This window comes from Macaca mulatta, chromosome 9 (assembly GCF_049350105.2).
Source record: "Macaca mulatta isolate MMU2019108-1 chromosome 9, T2T-MMU8v2.0, whole genome shotgun sequence".
Classification (NCBI taxonomy): domain Eukaryota; kingdom Metazoa; phylum Chordata; class Mammalia; order Primates; family Cercopithecidae; genus Macaca; species Macaca mulatta.
The window spans coordinates 122757080-122780768 of record NC_133414.1 but is presented as its reverse complement, the minus strand read 5'-3'; the positions used below and the strand labels follow the sequence as shown (position 1 = coordinate 122780768).

Sequence of the window (23689 nt, the reverse complement as noted above, 5' to 3'; positions counted from 1 at the left end):
TAGTCCCAGCTCCTCAGGAGGCTGAGGCAGGAAAATCGCTTGAACCCAGGAGGTGGAGGCTGCAGTGAGCTGAGAACACAAACTGCACTGCAGCCTGGGCGAGGGCGAGACAGAGTGAGACTCTGTCTTCAAAAAAAAAAAAAAAGTATGGGTCCAAACAAAAATGAAGCATAAAATTCAAGGATAACCCATATAATGTATGATCCACATTAATCTGTAACAGTTGGTCTATAACCAAAGATATACTTACGAACCTTAGGCATGAAGGTTTTCTCTGACTGCTGCCTCTTCTCTTTTAGCATCTTCATTTCTGATAATATGCTATCTCTAGATGCTTTAAATTTCCTTTGCTGGGTCTCAATCTGTTGCATTTGGTTCATCAACTGATCAATTTCATTATTAATCCATATACAAGGCTAAGGAAAATTATCTCCAGGTGGTAAATGTATCATGTTCTGAATTCTTTTTAGACACAACACCATATATCCCTTCCTTTTCTTTACCCCCAAATAACATTCATGTCCTCAAATTTATGGACCAAAACAATGCTGAACTGTATTACCCAAAATGCGTTCAATCATAAAGAAGCTTGAAACATTTCACACCCCACCATTTCACTCTCAGAATAACATGTATACGGTTTTACTAAAAGCTATACAAAACAAATTCTTGGAAAACCATAAAGGAGGCTAGGTAAATCTAACAATATTACATACTTTTAAGTATCTTTTCATTCAACAAATGTTTACTGTTACTATGCTTAAGGCACTATGTTAAGGGTTTATGTATGAAGAGTAGTTCTTGCCATATGTGGAAGAAATAATTCAATCTAGCTGGATTATCAAACACAGGAAGACAGCTGGTACACACTGTCAACATCCTCCTTTTCCTCAGTATTTCCCCATACTCTGTGTCAACATCTTGCCAAATTCAGGCAGTTCTTTAAAGTGTGAATATGCAGACCCCTACAAGGTCAAAGCTCAGGTGCTTATTTTTATTTTTCTGTGCTTGCACTGATGGCACAGAAGGTATGTATCTGCAGTTTTTAAAAAATGCCAGTTTCACTTGAAGCAGTAAAAACCACTAACTTTATATCTATTCTTGACAGCCGGGCGCGGTGGCTCACGCCTGTAATCCCAGCACTTTGGGAGGCCGAGACGGGCGGATCACGAGGTCAGGAGATCGAGACCATCCTGGCTAACACGGTGAAACCCCGTCTCTACTAAAAAATACAAAAAACTAGCCGGGCGAGGTGGCAGGCGCCTATAGTCCCAGCTACACGGGAGGCTGAGGCAGGAGAATGGCATGAACCCGGGAGGCGGAGCTTGCAGTGAGCTGAGATCTGGCCACTGCACTCCAGCCTGGGCGACAGAGCGAGACTCCGTCTCAAAAAAAAAAATAAATAAATAAATAAATAAATAAATAATAAAAAAAATAAAAAATAAAATAAAAAAAAAAATGCCAGTTTCACTTGAAGCAGTAAAAACCACTAACTTTATATCTATTCTTGATGCTCAAGTACCTATATTTTTCAACTTGTTTGGCGAAATGGAAAGCACACATAAAGTACTTTTGTCTTATACCAAAGCACCATGGTGATTTTAAGAAAATCCACATACACAATTGTTTCATTTGTGAACTGAACTAACGACTATGGTTACTCAGACTTGGTTATCTGACAGCCATTTCCTCCACTGACATTAAATTTGCACCAAATAACTTCAAGACAGTAAAATCTAACATTTTTCACCCTCCCCTGCCACCCCCCCTTTTTTTTTTTGAGACAGGGTCTCACTTTGTCACCCAGACTGGAGTGCAGTGGTGCGATCTCAGCTCACTGCAACCTCCACCTCCCAGGCTCAAGTGATCTTCCTGCCTCAGCCTCCCAGGTAGCTGGGACTACAGGCCTGTGCCACCACACAAGTACAATGAACTGCCTGTCCTTACATATTTGACTTCTAAGCAGTATGTAACATTACTGATGCCTCTCACTCTCTTCCTTAAAACATTATCTCTTGCTTACATAAATTTAACAAGAAAAAAATCAAAAAACACTACCAAGGTTTTCCTTATACAATTCACTAACTGATCCTTCTCAGTTTCCTCTTTCTTTGCCTGATACAACCTGTATTTTGGTGTTCTATGGGTTCTTTTCTTCCAAGTGACTTGATGGTATTAGCTACTTAACACTTAAACAATCATTAAAATAGCTTTTAGTCTTCAAAAGCTAAACAAACATAAGCCCTGAACTTAAAACACAAAGTTTTAATATATATGTGAAAAAACAAAAGATTATATATGGCAACCAAAACACAGTTCTTTCCCCACAATATCATTATGCACAAAACAAAAAGATATTTTCAATATTTCTGCGCAGGTTTTCATTGAGCTTTGCTTCAAGTTCGCCTAGTTCTTCTTCTGCTTTTCTAACATCTTTCTGCAATTCAAGTCGAGACTTCCTTGTGTCATAATAACCCCCAGTTAGAGCACCTCGATGACTGACCTGGTCACCTATAAACAAAACATATGTGATAGGTCTGTATAACTTTTATTCAATGATAAATTGACTTATAATGAAAAAAACTAACCTGCAGGCTTTAAGTACATAATGAGAATTGAAAAGAATTTAAACCTCCCTGAAAAAATTGCATTTCAATGCTAAAATTTCCTTTTTTTTGAGACAGAGTCTTACTCTCTTGCTCAGGCTGGAGTGCAGTGCTGTGGCCACAGCTCACTGCAGCCTCAAACTCCTGGATTCAAGTGATCCTCCTGCTTCAGCCTCCTGAGTGGCTAGGACAGGTGTGTACCACCACACCTTTTTTGTAGAGGCCAGGTCTTGCTATGTGCCCAGGTGGTTCTCAAACTTCCGGCCTCAAGTGACCCTCCTGCTTCAGCCTCTCAAGCATCTGGGATTACAGGGTCAAGCCACTGTGCCCAGACAAAACTCGCAGTTTTTGGTTTTTTTCTTCTAACAAAAACTCGCAGTTGAACCTGAACATCTACCAGAGAGCAAGGAAGTATTGAAGACTAATAAGGACATATTAGTAGGACACAGGACCTAGCCTGAAATTTCCACTGGCCCTATTTAGGAAAATTTGAGCATCAAAATAATAATACCAGTATAATAACACATTTTATTTTTTAAAAAATAATCCATGAATCACAGTGATACTTTTAAAAAAATGAAAAGTGGAGACTCTTCTCTACAGAAGAGTGACAGCTAATAAATGCAGTAGCAATAACAGAATTCAAGAATCACCATTTTTAAACTCCCAGTGTAATAACTGATTCAGGCAAGAGTCAACAAAGGTGCTAAAGCAACTGGTAAAGTTGTTGGGAGAACCTGACATTCATGTAGTCTTGAAGAATAATCTCACATATTATTAAACTACAAAGGGGCAAAAGGGGTACCTTTACAATGGAGAGATCTACAGGTGATCAAACCTAGTATCGCTAACAATGAGACACATTATATGACACCATAAGTATATACATTCATGTCAACAATAAACGATGAGGAAGCAAGAAGACAAATCCAGAAAATGGAACTTTTCTGGATTTTTCTAGGTGGGGAGAAGGGAGGAGTAACTGTCTTATATTTAAAGAATCTAAAGAGAAGACACTACATGCATACTTGATTGAATCCTAGATAGAAAAATATTTTAGAAAAACAAAGCTTGAATATGGATACTTTTAGAAGATATTAGGTTAATGTTAAATTTCTTAGGTGTAACAATGATACTGTGGAATACAAAAGAATGTTCTTATTGTTAGGAGATGCATGCTTAAATTTTAGAGATGAAGTGTCATGTTTTACTTATTCTCAGATGGTTCAAAACCACAACAAAATGTACATATACAGAAACAAAGCTTGGAGGGAGACGGGTTTACCTGCTTTCTTTAACAAATAAAGAGAAAAAAAAAAAAATTGAGGGCAGGTAAACTTATATACTGGAGGATTCTTAACCTGAATTCCAAAGATGAAATTCAGAAGATCTCTGATTCGAATAGGAAAAAAATTTACATCTTTATTTTTATTAACCTCAAAATGAGATTTAACATTTCCTTCTATAATGAACAGGACAAGAACCACAGTAGTAGTATTAGTACCTGTGACTTTACCAAAAGAAGAGCTATTTTCATATTAGATTACACTTATCAGATCTCAAAATAGTTTACATGTATCAGTACTTCAAACTTATGGTAGTTATTAGACCCACTACTAAATCTTGTTTTTTGAATACATTAAAGAATTATTATTTTTTTTTTTGAGACAGAGTCTCACTGTGTCTCCCAGACTGGAGTGCAGTGGCACAATCTTGGCTCACTGCAAGCTCCACCTCCCAGGTTCACACCATTCTCCTGCCTCAGCCTCCCGAGTAGCTGGGACTACAGGCGCCCGCCCCTACGCCCGGCTAATATTTTGTATTTTTAGTAGAGACGGAGTTTCACCGTGTTAGCCAGGATGGTCTCGATCTCCTGACCTCGTGATCTATCCACCTCGGCCTCCCAAAGTGCTGGGATTACAGGCGTGAGCCACCACACCCAGCCAAAGAATTATATTTTTTTAAATAATCTTGCCAATACATCTTTGTGATCCAAAGTATTTTATTCTAAGCATTAAAAATTGTGTTGAATGTGGCTTTTGCTGTAGAAAAGAAAAAAAGTAAAAAAAAAAAAAAAAAAAAAAAAAAAAAAAAAAAATTGTGAGGAAGTATCCATAGGCTTCAAATAGCCAAAGCAGTCCACACTGCAAAAAAGGTTAAGAACCCCTGCTACATACCAAATGATTACATTTCAGAGACATCAACTAAGTATCAAGTACAAACCCTGTCTGGACTCTTAATTGAACAAACCAATTATTTAAAAAACGATAAAATAATTGAAAATAAATGTTTCTTTTCTTTTCTTTTTTTTGAGACAGGGTCTTGCTCTATCACCCAGGCTGGAGTGCAAGGGTGTGATCTTGGCTCACTGCACCCTCTGCCTCCCGCGTTTAAGCCACTCTCATGCCTCAGCCTCCTGAGTAGTTGGGATTACAGGCGCACACCACCACACCCAGCTAATTTTTTGTATTTTTAGTAGAGATGGGGTTTCGCCATGCTGGCTAGGCTAGTCTTGAATTCCCGGCATCAAGTGATCCACTTGCCTCGGCTTCCCAAAGTGCTGGGGTTACAGATGTGAGCCATCACACCCGGCCAAAGGCAAAGGATGAATTTTTCGAATACTCTCAAAACCAGAATCCCTCCAAAATACTGTTAAGATATATTCATCAGACATGCATATAGCTCAAGTGACATATTACACAGATTATATGTCTCTCTGTTTTTTGAGACAGTCTCACTCTGTCACCCAGGCTGGAGTGCAGTGGCGTGATCTCGGCTCACTGCAACCACTGCCTCCCGCGTTCAAGCGATTCTCCTGCCCCAGCCTCCTGAGTAGCTGGGACTACAGGTGCACACCACCACACCCAGCAAATCTTCGTATTTTTAGTGGAGACAGGGTTTCGCCTCGTTAGCCAGGCTGGTCTTGAACTCCTGACTTCAGGTGATCCACCCGTCTCAGCCTCCCCAAGTGCTGGGGTTACAGGCGTGAGCCACTGTGCCCAGCCAGATTATGTTTTAAATGATTTGTTAGAATTTATCTGTTTAAAGCTAAGAATTAGTATTACAAACCTTCCAAAGTAATACAGTCCATAGTGAAAGCACGGGCCAGCTGGGTTGAAACTTCCATGCTACGACAAATAAGAGTCTTTCCAAAAACATGTTTGAAAGCTTTGTCGAATCTGGAATTGTACCTCAGTTTGCTGATCATAGGAATAGCATCCTAAAAATGAAATTTTGTGAACAGAGAGATCACAGTTAACTAAAAACTTAGAATTACAAAAGTACATCTTTATGAAATACAAATAAACCAAACACCATTATATTTCAAAACTATTGGGGTTTTTCCTGAAGTAGTTAGAAGACTCATTCCACTAGAATATCCTGGTAATTTTGCTCATGTAATCAAGGTTTTCAACAGTAGAGCCTAATAGCATAAAGAGTTTAGTGGTTCTGTAGCTAGACTGCCCAAATTCAAACACTGGTTTCACCATTTATCAGATGTGTGCTGTGGACAAGTTGCTTAACTTCCTCAAATAATAGTTACTTCATCTACAAAATTGTAGACAATACATACCTTCCTTATAAAGTTGTGAAGCCTAAATGAGTTAATATATGCAAAACTTAGGATAGTATCTCTCACATAAAAGGGCTAAATATAAACAGCATTTCCTCAATGTTTTAATTTTACATATTTTATATATCTAAATTAGATACTCAGGAAAATATTTTGTCAGATAGAATTTCATTTTCTCTCTCCTAAACTGTTAGAACAGGATTTTTGGAATTTTTTAAATTATGAAAATATATCTCATATACAGAAAAATGTAGTTAAGTGTTCAGTGTAAATTAATAAAGAGAACACCAACATAACCACCACACAGCACAAGAAACAGAGCACTGCTGACACCCCAGAAGCCATGGGTGTGCTCCTTTCCTAATCACACAGCATTTAACTACGGTGGTTACCTGCCAGAAATGACCACTGCCATGACTGTGCTAATCACTTCCTTGTACTTCCTAGTTCAATTTTTTTTTTTTGAGACAGAGTCTTGCTCTGTTGCCAGGATGAAGTACAGTGGCATGATCTTGGCTCACTGCAACCTCTGCCTCCCCAGTTCAAGCGATTTTCCCGCTTCAGCCTCCCAAGTACCTGGGATTACAGCTGCCCACTACCATGTCCAGCTAATTTTTTGTATTTTTAGTAGAGACAGGGTTTTGCCATGTTGGCCAGGCTGGTCTTGAACTCCTGACCTCAGGTGATCCGCCCACCTCCCCCTCCCAAAGTGAGGGGATTACAGGCATGAGCCACCAAGCCCTGTCCTCATCTAAGTTTGGTTTTGTTTATGTAGCGTAAACAGAACCACACCCCATGTATTCCTTTGTGTCTCGTTCCATTCATACATCATGTTTTTGAGACCCAATTTTTCTTACCCAAACTTCAAAAACAATTTATAGATGTGATAGCAGAAAAAGCCAGACCCTTTGATAGCTTACAGGATTCTTAATGTTCCACTTAAATTACTGATCATTTCAGCTTTAACTTCAGGGGATGGTAAAACAGTTGATACTACCATCAACATTCTGAAGTCAAGTACCTCAAAGCAATTACACTGTTCTAAGAATGGTGTCTGAAGAATATTTTTAATCCACCTAAAGTTCACTAGCTAGTAACAGCAATATTATGTTTCTGAAGTCTATCACGTTACTAGCCATTTTTTTCATTTAATTTGTTTTTAAAATATATCAAGACACTTTAAATCTTTACATGACAGTTCCTTGGGAATTTTTCTCCAACTCCCTAACCTTAATTATGTCACTCCCAGATATACTCTCAAAGTATCCTGTACTTACGCTTTTAACACTGTACATTTGCAATGATTTGTTTCGTATCTTGGCTTTTTTCTCTTTTTTAAATGATCCTCCCACCTCAGCCTCCCAAGTAGCTGGGATTACAGGCGCACATCACTACACCACGGATCATGGCTGTGACTTCTGTCTCCCTCCCCAAAACCCACTCAGCACTAAGGTCCATGGGAAGACAGGTATTTTTACCTCATAGACCATTGAATCCCAGTGTGTAGTGACTGGGCACTAGCATGTGTTAGACTATGTGACAAAAAAAAAGAGAAATAGACCTTATCACACATTGACTCACATTGGTTTCAGGATAGGCAGTATCCCTGACATCTAACTTGTTATTTTATGTGACAAAAAAATAACATTATAAAAGAGAAATAGACCTTATCACACATTGACTCACATTGGTTTCAGGATAGGCAGTATCCCTGACATCTAACTTGTTATTTTATGTGACAAAAAAATAACATTATAAAAGAGAAATAGACCTTATCACACATTGACTCACATTGGTTTCAGGATAGGCAGTATCCCTGACATCTAACTTGTTAAGAGGCAGAAAAGTAACCTCTCCAGGAAGATTCATTTTATTAAACTCCATTAAAATCTTCGTGCTGACTTCATCTGAATCAACAATGTGATAAAATAACCTGAATATAAAGAGAGTAAGACAAATCTTTATTGGTACTTTTTTTTTTTTTTTTTTTTTTTTTTTTGAGACAGGGTCTTCCCATGTTGCCCAAACTGATCTTGAACTCCTAGACTCAAGCAATCCTCCCACCTCAGCCTCCTGCATAGCTGGGACTGAAGGTGTGCACTTTTAAAGTGTTATAAACACTTAAGCATCAAACAATTAACTTTTTTGCTATATAATCCAAATAATTTTGGAAAAAATAAGACTACTTTAAAAATTCCAATGGCGGAGGAGAAACTCCCAAAAGGGGAAATTTCTAGCTTCTATAATTAGGAACAAATACTTAGCATCTACTTCTTTAATTAGAAAGTCAGATAAGGAACCGAGGTATAAAAAGATAATGGAAGGTATGATGCACAAAAACTACAAAAGTTGTTTCTTAGACTATTCTTATTCCCTCTTCTAAAAATGCTAAATATCAAGCAAAAGCTTTAACCTGTTTCCAGCAGTGACTTCCACGCATGTGTAGAAAGCTGGTTCACATTCAAAGTTATTCATCACAATGCCATGATAGCCATTTTGAACATGCTGGTTTATTCCTTTTCGACGAAAGTGGTCTAGCACTTTGTTTATGCTGTCTATTCCATTTAAAATGGCCTGTAAATTGTCAGAAATGAAAAATATTAAAATTTTATCATCAGTGAGACTCCTGGTAAGGAATGAGACCACAACAACATACATTTTAAAAAATACCAGTGATTAAACTAAACATCCTCTCCAACAAACACATTACCTCCTCACTATATGCCAACTACATGTAACACCTTATATGATAGGTTCTGTTCTATAACAGTAGTGTTAAAAATGGGCTCTTTATCTGAAAATCAAAAGTGCTACTATTTATAGTATGTGTAGTAATAAAACTATTTAAATCTCTATCATTTAATATTTAGAAGATAATTTGGACTCCTATTTATCACTTGCAACCCACGACCTACACTTGAAAGGTAATAAATTCTTACATAACGATGAACTCAATGACTCAGTGTAAACAGAAGTGATGAAAAGAACCTGCCTACCTTTCCCGTTGCCGCTCTAAGAAGTTGTTGCTTCTTTTCAAGATCTTCTCTTTTAGCAGCAAGTGCTTGCTGTTCTGCATTCTCTTCTCTCCACAAGTAGCTAATAAATAAAAATTAGACTGTCTTTAATTTTAAACACATATGAGGATGCATTAATAGTATACAGTTTAGAATCAAAATATAGAAAGCAAGCCTGACCGGTTAATTTGTAACTTAAAGACCACATAACACCTAGTAACAAATATTATTCAAAAAATTAATGCATATTTTAGTCTAAATACTAACTTTCTTTCACTTTGTAATTCATCTTTCTTATTTTTTACTTCGTAATATTTTCTGTCCAGTTCTTCTACTCGAGCTTTGACTTCATTAAGATCCTGGTCCAGTTTCTACGGAAATAAAAATAAATTTAAAATTCAGTTTCATCAAACAAATCTACCCTGATAGAAAGCAGATCAGTGGTTGCAGACGGATGGGGGAGGGAGACAAAAGGTGAGGGAGGAATTACAAAGGGGTATGGAAAACACTTGGGTAATAAACATGTTTACTGTCTTAACTGTGGTGATGGTTTTACAGATGTATATGTGTCAAAACTCATCAAATTATATTTTTGCCACTTTCCTGACTAGGAAAAATTATGTACACTAAATATGTACAATTTACTGTATGTGAATTATACCTCAATGATGCTGTTGAAAAATCCAATTTCAGTTTTTTTTTTTTTTTTTTTTTTTGAGACGGAGTCTCACTCTGTCGCCCAGGCTGGAGTGCAGTGGCCGGATCTCAGCTCACCGCAAGCTCCGCCTCCCGGGTTTACGCCATTCTCCTGCCTCACCCTCCCGAGTAGCTGGGACTACAGGCGCCCACCACCTCGCCCAGCTAGTTTTTTGTATTTTTTCAGTAGAGACGGGGTTTCACCGTGTTAGCCAGGATGGTCTCGATCTCCTGACCTCGTGATTCACCCGTCTCGACCTCCCAAAGTGCTGGGATTACAGGCTTGAGCCACTGCGCCCGGCCTTCAGTTTTTAAAAGTTGTCTTTAGGCAAATGAGAATACCACCAGAAAACAAAAACCATTAAATACTCTAAAACATGTTGCTAAAACAAAAGTTAATTTGTTCATTAGTGATCTAAATCTTCCTATTTCTATAATATACACTCCAGAATTGTAGAAAAAAAATTCTAAGTTCTCATAATAGTGCATTATACACTTTCATACTGCCCCTTCTACACACACACACAACAGAACACAAAAACTACTTTCAACTATTTTACATTCAAGAAAAATGAGTTTAAAATCTTGGCAGAACCTATAACAAATCTAGAAGAATCTAACGTAAGATGCTGTTTCCTTAAGGAGAGTTAATGAACTGTATTAATTTAGTAAATTATACTGAGCTGAAAAAAAAAATCCAATATCCTAATTGGCTAGAGTTTAAGGAAGCTGACACTTCATCCACTTAGTGAAGTTACCAAAAGCCTAGTATGTACCAGGCATTCTTATAAGAGCTGGGGAATCATCAAAGACCAAAGCAAACAAAAATCCTTGCCTTTTTGGGAAGCAATAAAACAAGCAAAATAAATCTGAAGATCATCCTTTAGGGGAAGGGCTTCAAACTGCTTCATGAGTTGATTATATTCATCTGTCTGTATTATAACTAATTATTGTCAGATATCAAAGTAATTGTAAATAGTCCCACAGAGTACTAACAATTATTAGTCCTCAGTAGTAACACTGACTTTTTGTCCAAAATTTTAATGGACAAAAAGTCAATGTTACTACTAATTCCACTGACAAAAAGTCAATGTTACTACTGAGTCATAAAATCTTAGATAATCGGCCAGGCGCGGTGGCTCACACCTGTAATCCCAGCACTTTGGGAGGCTGAGGTGGGCAGATCATGAGGTCAAGAGATCAAGACCATCCTGGACAACATCGTGAAACCCCATCTCTACTAAAAATACAAACATCAGCCAGGCGTGGTGGCGCGTGCCTGTAGTCCCAGCTACTCGGTAAGGCTAAGGTAGGAGAATCACCTGAACCCGGGAGGTAGAGGTTGCAGTGAGCCAAGATTGTGCCACTGTACTCTACCCTGGTGACAGAGCAAGACTCTGTCTCAAAAAAAAATCTTGGATAATCAGAATGACTTTCAACATCTTGGATAATTAAACCCTTTAATTCTACACATGAGGAACTTGGGACTCAGTGGTATCTGAAACCATAAGAGTAAACAAATTCCCTATGTAAAATTTAACTTTTCTACAGCAATTACTTAATTCATCCCCAGGTTATCTGAACACATGCTAAAAGAAGAATGTAAATCCTGAAGATTTCCTAAATTAATGTTTCAGCTTTCACAGTCCTAAACAATTCAAAGACTGTTGTGTTACTAACCAGTATTACAGCTTACAGTATTTCTAAAGTCCTACGTACTTTGTTTTTTTTCCAGGTGTATCTGAACACTAATGGTTCCCTTTCTGAAACCATGATGCTACTCAGAACCAGTAATAAAGTAAGCTACCTATATTAAATTCAAAATACGTTTTGTAGACTTGAAATGCATTACACCACCTGGAAAAGAAAAAACATTTAGTATTTAGTTTGCACTGAAACTATCCAAAAGCTTCCCCTTCTCCACAGCAGTTGCTAGGGCCAAGATACCACTGACATAAGTTAAAAAAGTCTAAAAACTTAGTTTGGTAAGTATGTATGATATATATCACATAAATGAACCATAATAAAGCATAATAAAACCACCAAAACTACATTTTATTTTTCATACTGCAGGTTTTAAAAATATACTGTGGAAAAATTAATTTAGAATTATACCAAGAGGCAAAAGGCTATTTACATAATACAATCAGCACTATAAAATCATCTCTGTCCAAAGGAAAGGCTTCATCTTCACAAGTGGTCATTTTGATAACCAAAAGTGTGACTGGAATATTGGAAAATAAATGAACTTCAAGCATGACAAAAAAATGAATACTCTCACTGGAGGCTCCTTCAAAAAGGGCATCTGCTGAGGTTAGTTTCATAAACTCAAGAGAAAATACATTTTATTTCAAGAAAGGAGGTGTAACTATTACAGTTCAGACTACACTAACCATATAAAGAACTACCTAGATTAACCCAAGTTTTCCACTCCCTCCACAAAGTACCATAACTAAAGCCCACAGCACGACTGGACTTCCAAAAACAGCAGGCTACACTCCTGGCAATTTTACCTACCTGTTTTTTATGCTTACAGAGGCTGTTGCGTTTGCTCCCCACTTTATTTTTTTTTTGTTTATGTAAAGTGAGAATATGAGTACAAAGAAAACAGCTCTTTAAAACTTCACTGAGGTTTTGGATATATTTAAAGGTAAGTCACCAAAAACTTAAAGTGGGCAAATCACTACAAAAGATTAGGGGCTGGGCATGGTGGCTCACACCTATAATCCCAGCACTTTGGAAGGCCGAGGCGGGCGGGTCACAAGGTCAGGAGATCGAGACCACCCTGGCTAACACAGTGAAACCCCATTCTACTAAAAATACAAAAAATTAGCCAGGCGTGGTGGTACGTGCCTGTGGTCCCAGCTACTTGGGAGGTTGCAGCAGCAGAACTGCTTGAACCCGGGAGGTGGAGGTTGCAGTGAGCCGAGATCACGTCACTGCACTCCAGCCTGGGCAACAGAGCAAGACTCCGTCTCCAAAAGAAGAGATTAGGGACAAATAATTACATATAATATACAATTAATGAGTACATAAATATTAATATATGTACTTTATAACAAATAATTTAAAATGTCAAGTCCCAAAGTCAAGAAAAAAACTAAAGAACTGGTCCAGATTAAAGGAGATAAAAGAAACCTAACAACTAAATGTAACATATGATGCTGGAATACCAAAAAATGAAGTTTAAAAAAAAAAAAAGTTACACCAGGCATGGTGGCTCACGCCTGCAATCCCAGCACTTTGGGAGGCCAAGGCGGGTGGATCACGAGATCAGGAGTTCAAGACCAGCCTGACCAAGATGGTGAAACCCCGCCTCTGCCAAAAATACAAAAAATTAGCCAGGCGTGGTGGCGGCCACCTGTAATCCCAGCCACTTGGGAGGCTGAGGCAGAGAACTGCCTGAACCTGGGAGGTGGAGGTTGCAATGAGCCTTGTCTCCAAAAAAAAAAAAAGTTACTAGCAGCCAGGCGCAGTGGCTCATGCCTGTAACCCCAGCACTTGGGGAAGCCAAGGCGGGTGGATCACCTGATGTTGGGAGTTTGAGACCAGCATGACCAACATGTAGAAACCCCATCTCTACTAAAAATACAAACTTAGTGGGCTTGGTGGTGCATGCCTGTAATCCCAGCTACTCTGGAGGCAGAGGTTACAGTGAGCCGAGATCGAGCCATTGCACTCCAGCCTGGGCAACAACAGCGGAACTCCATCTCAAAAAAAAAAAAAAAAAGTTACTAACAAGTTGTTTTAGACATATGTGACATCTTGTCAAAATTAAGGGTATGTAAGACACATGCTACCAATTCATAAAAACATATTTTAAGCTGGGCATGGTGGCTCACGCCTGTAATCCCAGCAGTTTGGGAGGCCAAGGTGGGAGGATTGCTTAAGCCCAAGATTTCGAGACCAGCGTAGGCTACATGGCAACACCTCGTCTCTACAAAAAAAAAATTTTGCTGGGCATGGTGATACATGCTTGTGGTCCCAGTTAGGAGGCTAAGGATAGAGGATCGCTAAGCCTGGAAGGTGGAGGCTGCAGTGAGTTGTGTTTGTACCACTGCACTCCAGATTGGGTGACGGAGCAAGACCCTATCTCAAAAAAGTTAAAAATACATACATACATTTTAATATACTTAATCTACATAAAGGCTCAATGACATGAACATTCTTAAAAAAGAGAACTATATGTATATTGTGCAGGCCTTTTCTAAATAAGTATCTGTCATATATTTTAAGGTCACATGTAGACTTATTTATAAACAAAACTTGAAGTAGATAAAACTAAACATGTTTATCTCTTCTAAAAGATTTTTACAAAGTGGCTATAAATGTTCTTACATTATACTGCTCCAGATTTTTCTCTTTATTTGCTTCAGTGTCTTCCAAATCCTTATGTATAGCAGCAATCTGTCTTTTCTTGTCATTAATAGCCTGATCTAAAGACTTGAGTTCCTTTTTAATCCACTTATCCCTTTCTTCTTTTGATGTAAACTGGCTTCCTCGACCCTGCTTTGCATAAAGATCCGTTCTTTCCTGGGTAGCTTGAGCCAATCTACACAAAATAGAAGAGAATGAGATGAAAGGAGAATAATAACCAAGTTTAATTGTAACCAATAATGTCAACTGTACACAGAAACATAAAGCCATTTTTCGAAACGATACAAGAAGAATTAAGTGTAAAAAGCAGCTACTATATAATTGAGCTCCTTGGACTATCTAGTTTTATATAATATGATGAAGAAAGTTAAAGTGTTGGTGAAAGTTCTCAGACCTAGCAATTCCTCGTTCTTCTTTCTCTTTTACACTGTTGAATTTAGGTTCTGTTTCTGCCAGTTCTTTCTGCTTTTCTTCTATTTTTTCAAGCAGCTTCTGCCTCTCTTTTAATAAACGTTTCTGTAAATAAAGATAAGTAAAAATGCAAACTGCTTTAAAATTTTGCATAATTTAGGTCTAGCACGTTTTCTCATGAAAAAAACTTCATAAGAAAACCCACCTGTAACATGAAACTTTTTAAATGTAACAAAGGGACAGTACTAAGTTGTTACTTGAGTACAAATTATGTTAACATAGCAAAGCTTAAAAAAAATTCCAGGACATACCAGTCACAGAAAGGACTGTCTTCTGCAGTTCCTACTCACCTGAACATTCATGTCTTTCATTTTTAGCATTTTAACTTACCCTTTGTTCACTGTTGCCTGCTAGTTCATCCTGTAAATCCTTGGCTTTAAGCTCCAACTTAGTCCTCTGCTTAATTTGTTCTTGTCTTTCAGCACTAAGCTGTTCTTTTTCTTCTTTCATAGCTGAAATTTTTGTTTTCAATTCTCTAACTTGGCGTTCAATATCCTATTCAAAAGTATTAAACAGAAAATAAGTCAGGCAATTAGAAGTACAACAGCAGAATTGTGACACCATTAATTCTCTTTCACTTAACATTTAGTACTACTCTTCAATATTCAATTCCTCTAACTCCCCCTTGTGGTAATCATTCCATAATTCTGGTACAAAAGGGTTTACTATGGTCAAAAACTATACGATGGCTGGACATGGTTGCTCATGCCCGTAATCTCAGCACTTTGGGAGGCCCAGATGGGAGGAATCCGTGAGCCCAGGAGTTCAAAACCAGTCTGGGCAACATAGTGAGATTCCATCTCTTCAAAAAATAAAAAAATTAAGAGGCTGAGGTGGGAGGATCACTTGAGCTTGAGAGATCCAGGCTGCAGTGAGCTGTGATCTCGCCACTGCACTCCCGCCTGTGCAATGGAGTGAGACCCTGTCTTTAAAAAAAAAAAAACAAAAAACTTCAGGAGGCTGAGGCAGAAGGATCACTTGAGCCCAGGAGTTCGTGACCAGCCTGGGCAACATGGCAAGACCTTGTCTCTACAATACATTTAAAAACTAGACAGGTGTGGTGGTACACACCTGTGCTTCCAGCTATTTGAGAAGCTGAGGCAAGAGGATCGCCTAAGTCTGGTAAGTCAAGGCTACAATGAGCCATAATGGCACCATGCACTCCAGCTTGGATGACAGAACAAGACCCTGTCTCAAAAGAAAAAAGTAAGTTTACATGAACCTTGTTTAGAATCTTACCTCCATTTTATCTCTTGCATCCTGTTGAGCATCTCTTAACTGTCTGGATTTTTCTCCACTAGTCTCTCGCTTAGCAGAAAGCTAAGAAGAAAAAAAAAGTTATATCGAACTCATTTTGTATTTACTAAATATTTCATAACATCTAATAACAATTTTTATATGAAAATAAACCAGAAGTAACCAAATTTTTTACAAAAATTTTAAAAGTGATTTTTAACTAGAAAACTGAAGCACTACCTAAAATTTTTGTACAAAATGTCAGCAATACTAATTACAAAATACATTCTAAAACCACAAGAAACCTTCAAAATGATTTTCCTCTCATCTGCCTAATAACACCATCTGATTATATTTCAGATAATACTATACAGCAACCACGTGGCTATTTTCTTTAAAAGAAAAAACTTGCTGACTAATAAATTCATTGAGAGGTTAAGTTTCTATTTAAAATCACTGAAAAGTGTAATTACGGCCTGAGTTTAACAAATTCACAAAAACAAAATTAATCTGATTTTAAGTGTCAAAGGTAAATATTTTACCTCATCAAGTTTAGCACGAGTCTCGTTAAGTTCCTGATTGTAAATGGTATATTCCAGGGCTCGTCTCATTTTATCCCACTTCTGATACTGAGCTAGTTCTTCCTTTTCTTCCTCTAAAGTATGTAATCTCTCTTCAATGTATTTTAACAACTCATTGATTTTTTCCCGTTTGCCCTCTTAAATGAAATAAGGAGAGAGATGGAAGAATTGAATAAAATTTTTATGTAGTATCACTTCTTCAACATACCTTGAATTAAATTCTTAAGAACTGTAGCATTATTTCTCTGATGTAATGTGGTAACCAAATTTAAAATACTAAAATAGCAATTAACCCGTTTATGCTGGAGGTTGTAAATTTTTTTCTGTGAAAAATCAGACCTTGGCGATGACCTCAGGCAGTAGATATAGGTAATACCCACAAGCTTAGGATTCCAATTACAGAATGCTAGGCATAAATGGGTTAAGATCCTTTATTATGAAAAGCAACACAGAACAAATTTACACATGGTGACACTGGTTCTTTTATAACATGTAGTAAGGGCCTCAGTTTAAGCTTCCTTTTAAAAAGTCAGTGTGCTGGCTGGGCATGGAGGCTCATACGAGTAATCCCAGCACTTTGAGAGGCCAAGGCAGGCGATCACCTGAAGTCAGGAGTTCGAGATCAGCCTGGACAACACGGTGAAACCCTGTCTCTACTAAAAATACAAATATTAACTGGGTGTGGTGGTGGGCACCTGTAATCCCAGCTACTTGGGGAGGCTAAGGCAGAAGAATCACTTGAACCTGGCAGACAGGTTGCAATAAGCGGAGATCATACCACTGCACTCCAGGCTGGGTGACAGAGCAAGGTTCCATCTCAAAAAAAAAAAAAAAAACTCAGTGTGCCTTTCAACAATATTTTTAAAAGCTACTAACATCACTGGTGTTATAGATTCTCAATTTTTATTAATAACAGCATTATCTACTGCTGCCGTATACTAAACACCTACTATATTCCTATTATGGAGCTACTCTGTCACAAAAACAGTAATTTGTAACAAAAAAAATAAGGCAGAAACACATTTATTTTACCTGTTTCTTTCATTAAGGAGATGCTTTCTTCCTTTCGTTCATCATACACTCTAGTACCAGCTACTTCTCTTAATAGCTTTAATCTCTGAGAATCTGGTGCTGTTGCCATCTGGTTGATCTAAAATTTTTAGAAAAATAATCATTATATAGCTGTAGCCTCCGTTTAAGAACAAGAACTCCACGTTGAAAGGTTTTTAATACACATGAAGTTTGGGTATCCCTTATGCAAAAGCGTTAGAAACCACAAGTGTTACAGATTTTAAATTTTTTCAGGTTTTGGAATATTTGCATTTATACTTACCAGCTGAGCAACCCAAATCCAAAAATTTGAAATCCAAAATGTTCCAACAAGCATTTCCTTTGAATGTCACATCCACACTCAAAAGGTTTCAGACTGTGGAGCATTTTGTATTTCAGACTTTTGAATTTGTGACATGCCAAGTTTTAAATAGATTATGATTTGCCTAATGTCATTTGTATAGCACATATGCCTACATATCTATGTCTCCTTTACTTAAATTTACCAAATAAAATCCAAATACAACTGTTACGTTCATAATTCTCCTTTATGAAATAGGGCTAACAAGTGAAGGAGTTATCTCACACCACCATCTTTTTCTTAGTCAATATGATAAGGTACAAAAGATGAGCTCCATTCTCAAAAAACAAAGTATTTTTATAAGGGGAAACCATCACTGACTACACTTTTTTTTAAAGCTATAATAATATACTAACAGTACAATTCTCCCCCACTTTCCATGGGGAATTGGTTCTAGGACCCCCTGCAGATACCAAAATCCAAGAATGCTCAAGTCCCTTATATAAAATGGCACAGTATTTGCATAAAACCTATGCACACCCTTCCGTACACTTTAATCTCTAGATTAATTGTAACACAATATAAATGCTATGTAAACAGTTATACTGTAGTTTTAAATTTGTATTATTTCTTGAACTGTTTTAAAATTTTGTTTATTTTAAATATTTTTGATCCATGGTTGGTTGAATTTGCAGATGTAGAACCCACAGATACAGAAGGCTAATGATATGACAAAATGGTATGCTTTAAATATAGAGAGAATGGTACAACTTAAGTGCCATGCAACTTAATATATAACAAGTATCCCTAAACATCAAAAATGATACCACTGCATTAAAAAGTTGAAATTATCTCTAAGAAAATATGGTCTATCAAAAGTATCTACATCAAAGAATCATCCTTCAGATCCTCATTATTGCGCGCTCCAATTACACATATTTGTTCAAGCAATTTACTCACTTAAAAATTATTTATCAAATGACTACAACATATGTGCCACTGCTGGGGCACTGGAAAAGAGCAAACAAAGCAGAAAAGGTCCCGCCCTCATGGAGCTTACATTCTAGTGGAAAAAGAAAATAAGTATTAACAGTATAAGTGTTACGAAGAAAAATAAAACAGATTAAGGAAATAAAGCATATAGGGTTGAGGGGAAGGCAATGCTTTTAGATGAGGCAATCAAGGATGGCACAGGGGCAGAAACTGAGATGAAGTAAAAGGGCCTACATTGAGAGCAGAGGGATCTCAGAAAAGTGCTCTTTCAAATCAGCCTCCCTTTAAAAAAATGCCTCTCCCACAAATAGTAAAATCGGGAAAAAAACTTGTTCTTCCAGTACCACATTTTCTAAAACTGAAACTCCATATTCTTCCTAATCACTTCTTCCGAATGCTAACTTTCTAATACATACCAAAAAAAAAAAACCTACAGTATAAAATAAGTGAATATTCTGAGAATTTTCCCTAGTCCAAAAAAGTGAAAGTACATGAGAAGAGAGCAGAACAATCAGCTAAAAAAGTATGTAGTTTGGCTGCTGAAAAAATGTAAAAAAACACAATCCCTATTAGGGAAAATAACGTAGCAAAATAGCAGATTTCTGGTAATGTTAGCTTTTCAGTATTTTAATTGTGATAACTGGGTAACACAAAATATTAATTTTAGGAAGTTTTTCAAATGTGATTTTTATAGAATTCCTACAATATTCTTAATTATTGCAACTTTCATAAGCCAATAATGTCTTCCCATACTTTCACCTCAGTAATACCAGTCGCTAGGAAAACAAGATCCACTTAATATGCTGAAATACTTCCATCTCAACATGCAATGGACAGACCTATTTGGTACTTTATGGCCATGTAAAAGATATGGCCATTTTTGCTTCAGCTTAACCACTCGAATCAACCAAATTCATCACTCAAGAATTACTCAGAAAACAAATTCTATTAAAAAAGGACATACAATTGTTTTACCTTTCCTTGTTTAACAATATAATAAGGATTGCTTCGAGAAAAACCAGCGCTTTCAAGGAGGTTCATCACATCATTTTTCCTGTTGACAAACAATGAAATTATATTCAGGTAATTTTAAAGCACCATTAAGCAATGAGTAGACTAGCCCCTGGGTTGATAGCATTAGGGAGGGCAGATCAGTAATTATAAACCATCTGTATCATCCTCAAAACTTTCTGATTCTTACGTTTATCCTCTATATTGATTTGTCGAAGATGAAGCAAATACTCCCCATATATGAAGCAGGTAAAATAATACTTTTTTGTAAGGAAATCATAAAGAAAAATGCGACTGGGCGGTGGCTCATGCCTATAATTCCAGCACTTTGGGAGGCCAAGGCAGGCAGATCACAAGGTCAAGAGTTCAAGACCAGCCTGCCAACATGGTGAAACCCCATCTCTACTAAGAATACAAAAATTAGCCAGGTGTGGTGGCGCGTGCCTGCAATCCTAGCTACTCAGGAGGCTGAGGCAGGAGAATAGCTTGAACCGGGGAGGGGGAGGTTGCTGTGAGCTGAAACTGCACCATTGCACTCCAGCCTGGGCAACAGAGTGAGACTCCATATTAGGAAAAAGAAAGAAAAATGCTGGCTGGGCGTGATGGCTCATGTCTGTAATCCCAGCACTTTAGGAGGCCAAGGTGGATCACTTGAGGCCAAGAGTTCAATACCAACCTGGCCAACATAGCAACACCCCATCTCTATTTAAGTACACATTCATTTCTTTAAAAAGAAAAATGCTTACGTGACCATCTTCTTGTCTAAGAAATACTGATCCTTTTTGGCACCAATAACTCTTCGAAGTGAAACTTCCTCTTTATCGATCTAAGAGAAAATGTAAAAGCCCAAAGTTTAATAGTGAAGGAGAAAACTTTTTAAATAAGGTCATTTTAAAGTCCTTGACCATAACTATTGATTTTAAAATTTCAATTATCTCACTAAAGATAATACTACGAATACTTAATACTCTTAACCAAGACACTTTTCACAACAACTTGTACATTCCCATTTGTTAACAGAGTATTCACTGTAATTTTAAGATAAAATCTATAAAAACTGTAATTATAACAAATTATAAAAGCTTAAAAAGTTTCAAAGTATGAAGATTAGCTACTCCAATTAAATTCTCAGCATTATTTAAAAAAAAAAAAAAAAAGGTTACTTACTGGTAACCGGTTGTCTGAATTATCAAAAATAATCTCCACAAAAGCAGAAATAACACGAGGACCAGTACCTTCCTAAAAATGAAAAAGGTGAGAAATTTTTCACTTAATAGTATATTCATATCCTTTAAAAGGATTCTTAAAGTCTAGGGCATAATAACAAGTCTGATTCAATGGAGAAAAATTTCTACTAGACTCATATATATACACACACACACTAATGTCTCTGCTGTTTTGGCAAGAGGGATACAAACTTTGGGGATATCCCCAGAGAGATAGTATATATTCCTCTTGCCAAAACAGCAGAGATGTTAGATTAGGATAACAAAAATTCTCAACCAAATAGTTTCTGATTCTAAATAAAAAATAAGAACTATGCAAGACATGTCAAAGTTAGATATCCTTAAATTTGATTCTACAGACCACTTTATTAGACTGGAAGACTGGGGCCATTTAATTCTACCTATTTGCTAATACCTAACATACCAGAAGACTTCTCTTACAGTCTCATTTTAATGCTGCAAAGAAATCCTAATAAATCATGGGATAATTACCAAAAGTCTGTTTTTTAAAAAAATTTGAGACATTCTACAGTTTTAAATCTATTATAGAAATACACACATTTAACATGTGTCACATTTAAACCAATCTGTGACACAAAAACTATGGTACCAAGTCCAGATACCTTCCAGATTATAGAAACTGTTACTATGTAGTAAATACAATGAAGAACTGTACCAAAGAGGTTATTATTTTAATGCCAATCTGAAAAACCTAAAAAGTTTTCTATGGGAAATCAATTCTGATTACTGGGCTACAAATTCAAACTAAACAAGGGGAAAAGACAGACAAGAGATAAACGAAACAACTTCCTATGTGTGAGAAACACTGTTAAGATATATTGAGGAATTTCATTTTCTAGTCTTTAATAAGCAATATTCAAACCAGAAGGATTAATTACATCATTTTTTGTAGTCTTTCACGATTTTCTATCCTAAAATTACTTTAGTCTATTACTCATATTTTTTTCCACATAACATTGGTAATGTGCCAACATCCTAACAAGGTTTGAGGGAGGCATGACTCACATGAACACGAAAACCCAATCATCGTGCTTATGAATTACAAAAGGACCCGTTTAATAAAATATTCTAACTCACATTACTGTAAATAAACAGGTGGTCCCCGACTTATGATGGTTCAACTTAACAAGGGTGTGAAAGCAATTTACCATCAGTAGAAACCATAATTTGAGTACCCATAAAATCACTTTTTTTTTTTTTTTTTTACTTTCAGCACAGTATTCAATAAATTATATGAGAGATTCAACACTTTATTATAAAACAGACTTTGTGTTAGATCATTTTGCTCAACCATAGGTTAATGTCCATTTCTGACTTACGGTATTTTCAGTTTATGATGGGTTTATCAGGACATAACCCCACTCTAAGTTGCAGAACATCTCTACTGTTTTTCATACTGGAAAATGATGTTTACTATCTAAGTACAAATATGGCTAAAACAACAAACAACTTGTATGTTGTTTAGTTTGCAATGGTTGTTTCTCTATGCTCCCAATTTTTGGTTCTGCATCTTAAAGTTCCTAATCTCCAATCTCAAACTCCTCTTCTTTCTCCTCAGCAAACCTGCTTTTAAGCCTTTGCAGATCACATCCTTAAAGAAATTTATATGGAAGACATACCCACCTATAGGTAAACCCTATAATTTTCTCCTAAACATCGTATAAAAATTAGGCCTTTATCTGGCATTAACATGTTAGGCTAAATTGCATAGCAGAATAAAACACTTATGAAATATATCACGTCTCCTTTAAGAAATTTATATGGAGGACATATCTATAGGCAAATCCTGTAATTTTCTCCTAACCACTGCATAAAAATTGGGCTTTTGGCCGGGCGCGGTGGCTCAAGCCTGTAATCCCAGCACTTTGGGAGGCCGAGACGGACGGATCACGAGGTCAGGAGATCGAGACCATCCTGGCTAACACGGTGAAACCCCATCTCTACTAAAAAATACAAAAAAACTAGCCAGGCGAGGTGGCGGGCGCCTGTAGTCCCAGCTACTCGGGAGGCTGAGGCAGGAGAATGGCGTAAACCCGGGAGGCGGAGCTTGCAGTGAGCTGAGATCCGGCCACTGCACTCCAGCCTGGGTGACAGAGCGAGACTCCGTCTCAAAAAAAAAAAAAAAAAATTGGGCTTTTATCTGGCATTAACATGTTAAGATAAATTTCACAGCAGAGTAACACACTTATGAGACAGACTGTGTCTGGTTCACAAAGAATCTGAAATTTGAACAAATGCTTTTTTAACCAGCATGGAAAATTTATTTTTAAAATACATTTAACATCAATAATGCCTTAAAGCAGTCTCACTCACATGCAATAAAGCCAACCGCTGTTCTGGACGAAGATGACTAAACTCATCACTGAGAACAAACTGAATTGCTGGAAATACAAAAAGAACTATTAGTATACCCTAAAAAAGTGTTTATAACTTATTTATAACTTCCCACACCTCAATAGAACATAGTGTGTCTGGTAACAGACAATGCAAATAAATTATCTGTTTCATATAGACAAAAGGAAATGCAGAAAA

The 23689-nt window shown here is 37.0% G+C and overlaps 1 protein-coding gene and 1 non-coding gene across 2 annotated transcripts in view; both read right to left on the bottom strand.

Annotated features, from left to right (window-relative positions):
- Nucleotides 1–23689, bottom strand: part of SMC3 (structural maintenance of chromosomes 3) — a 37827-nt gene that overhangs the window by 6341 nt on the left and 7797 nt on the right. The window contains exons 4-20 of the mRNA XM_015148176.3: nt 23471–23538; nt 21078–21149; nt 20657–20736; nt 19875–19953; nt 17588–17705; nt 16517–16692; nt 15978–16058; nt 15069–15233; nt 14662–14783; nt 14229–14442; nt 9462–9565; nt 9177–9276; nt 8594–8754; nt 7972–8113; nt 5676–5826; nt 2359–2511; nt 255–406 (exon numbers count right to left, since the gene is read on the bottom strand). Coding sequence (XP_015003662.1) covers nt 255–406; nt 2359–2511; nt 5676–5826; nt 7972–8113; nt 8594–8754; nt 9177–9276; nt 9462–9565; nt 14229–14442; nt 14662–14783; nt 15069–15233; nt 15978–16058; nt 16517–16692; nt 17588–17705; nt 19875–19953; nt 20657–20736; nt 21078–21149; nt 23471–23538 — 2138 coding nt within the window. The remainder of the gene's footprint in view (nt 1–254; nt 407–2358; nt 2512–5675; nt 5827–7971; nt 8114–8593; nt 8755–9176; nt 9277–9461; nt 9566–14228; nt 14443–14661; nt 14784–15068; nt 15234–15977; nt 16059–16516; nt 16693–17587; nt 17706–19874; nt 19954–20656; nt 20737–21077; nt 21150–23470; nt 23539–23689) is intronic.
- On the bottom strand, nt 22107–22208 carry LOC114670246 (small nucleolar RNA U13). Its single transcript, XR_003719726.2, has one exon. It is a non-coding gene; the product is annotated as a small nucleolar RNA U13 (small nucleolar RNA).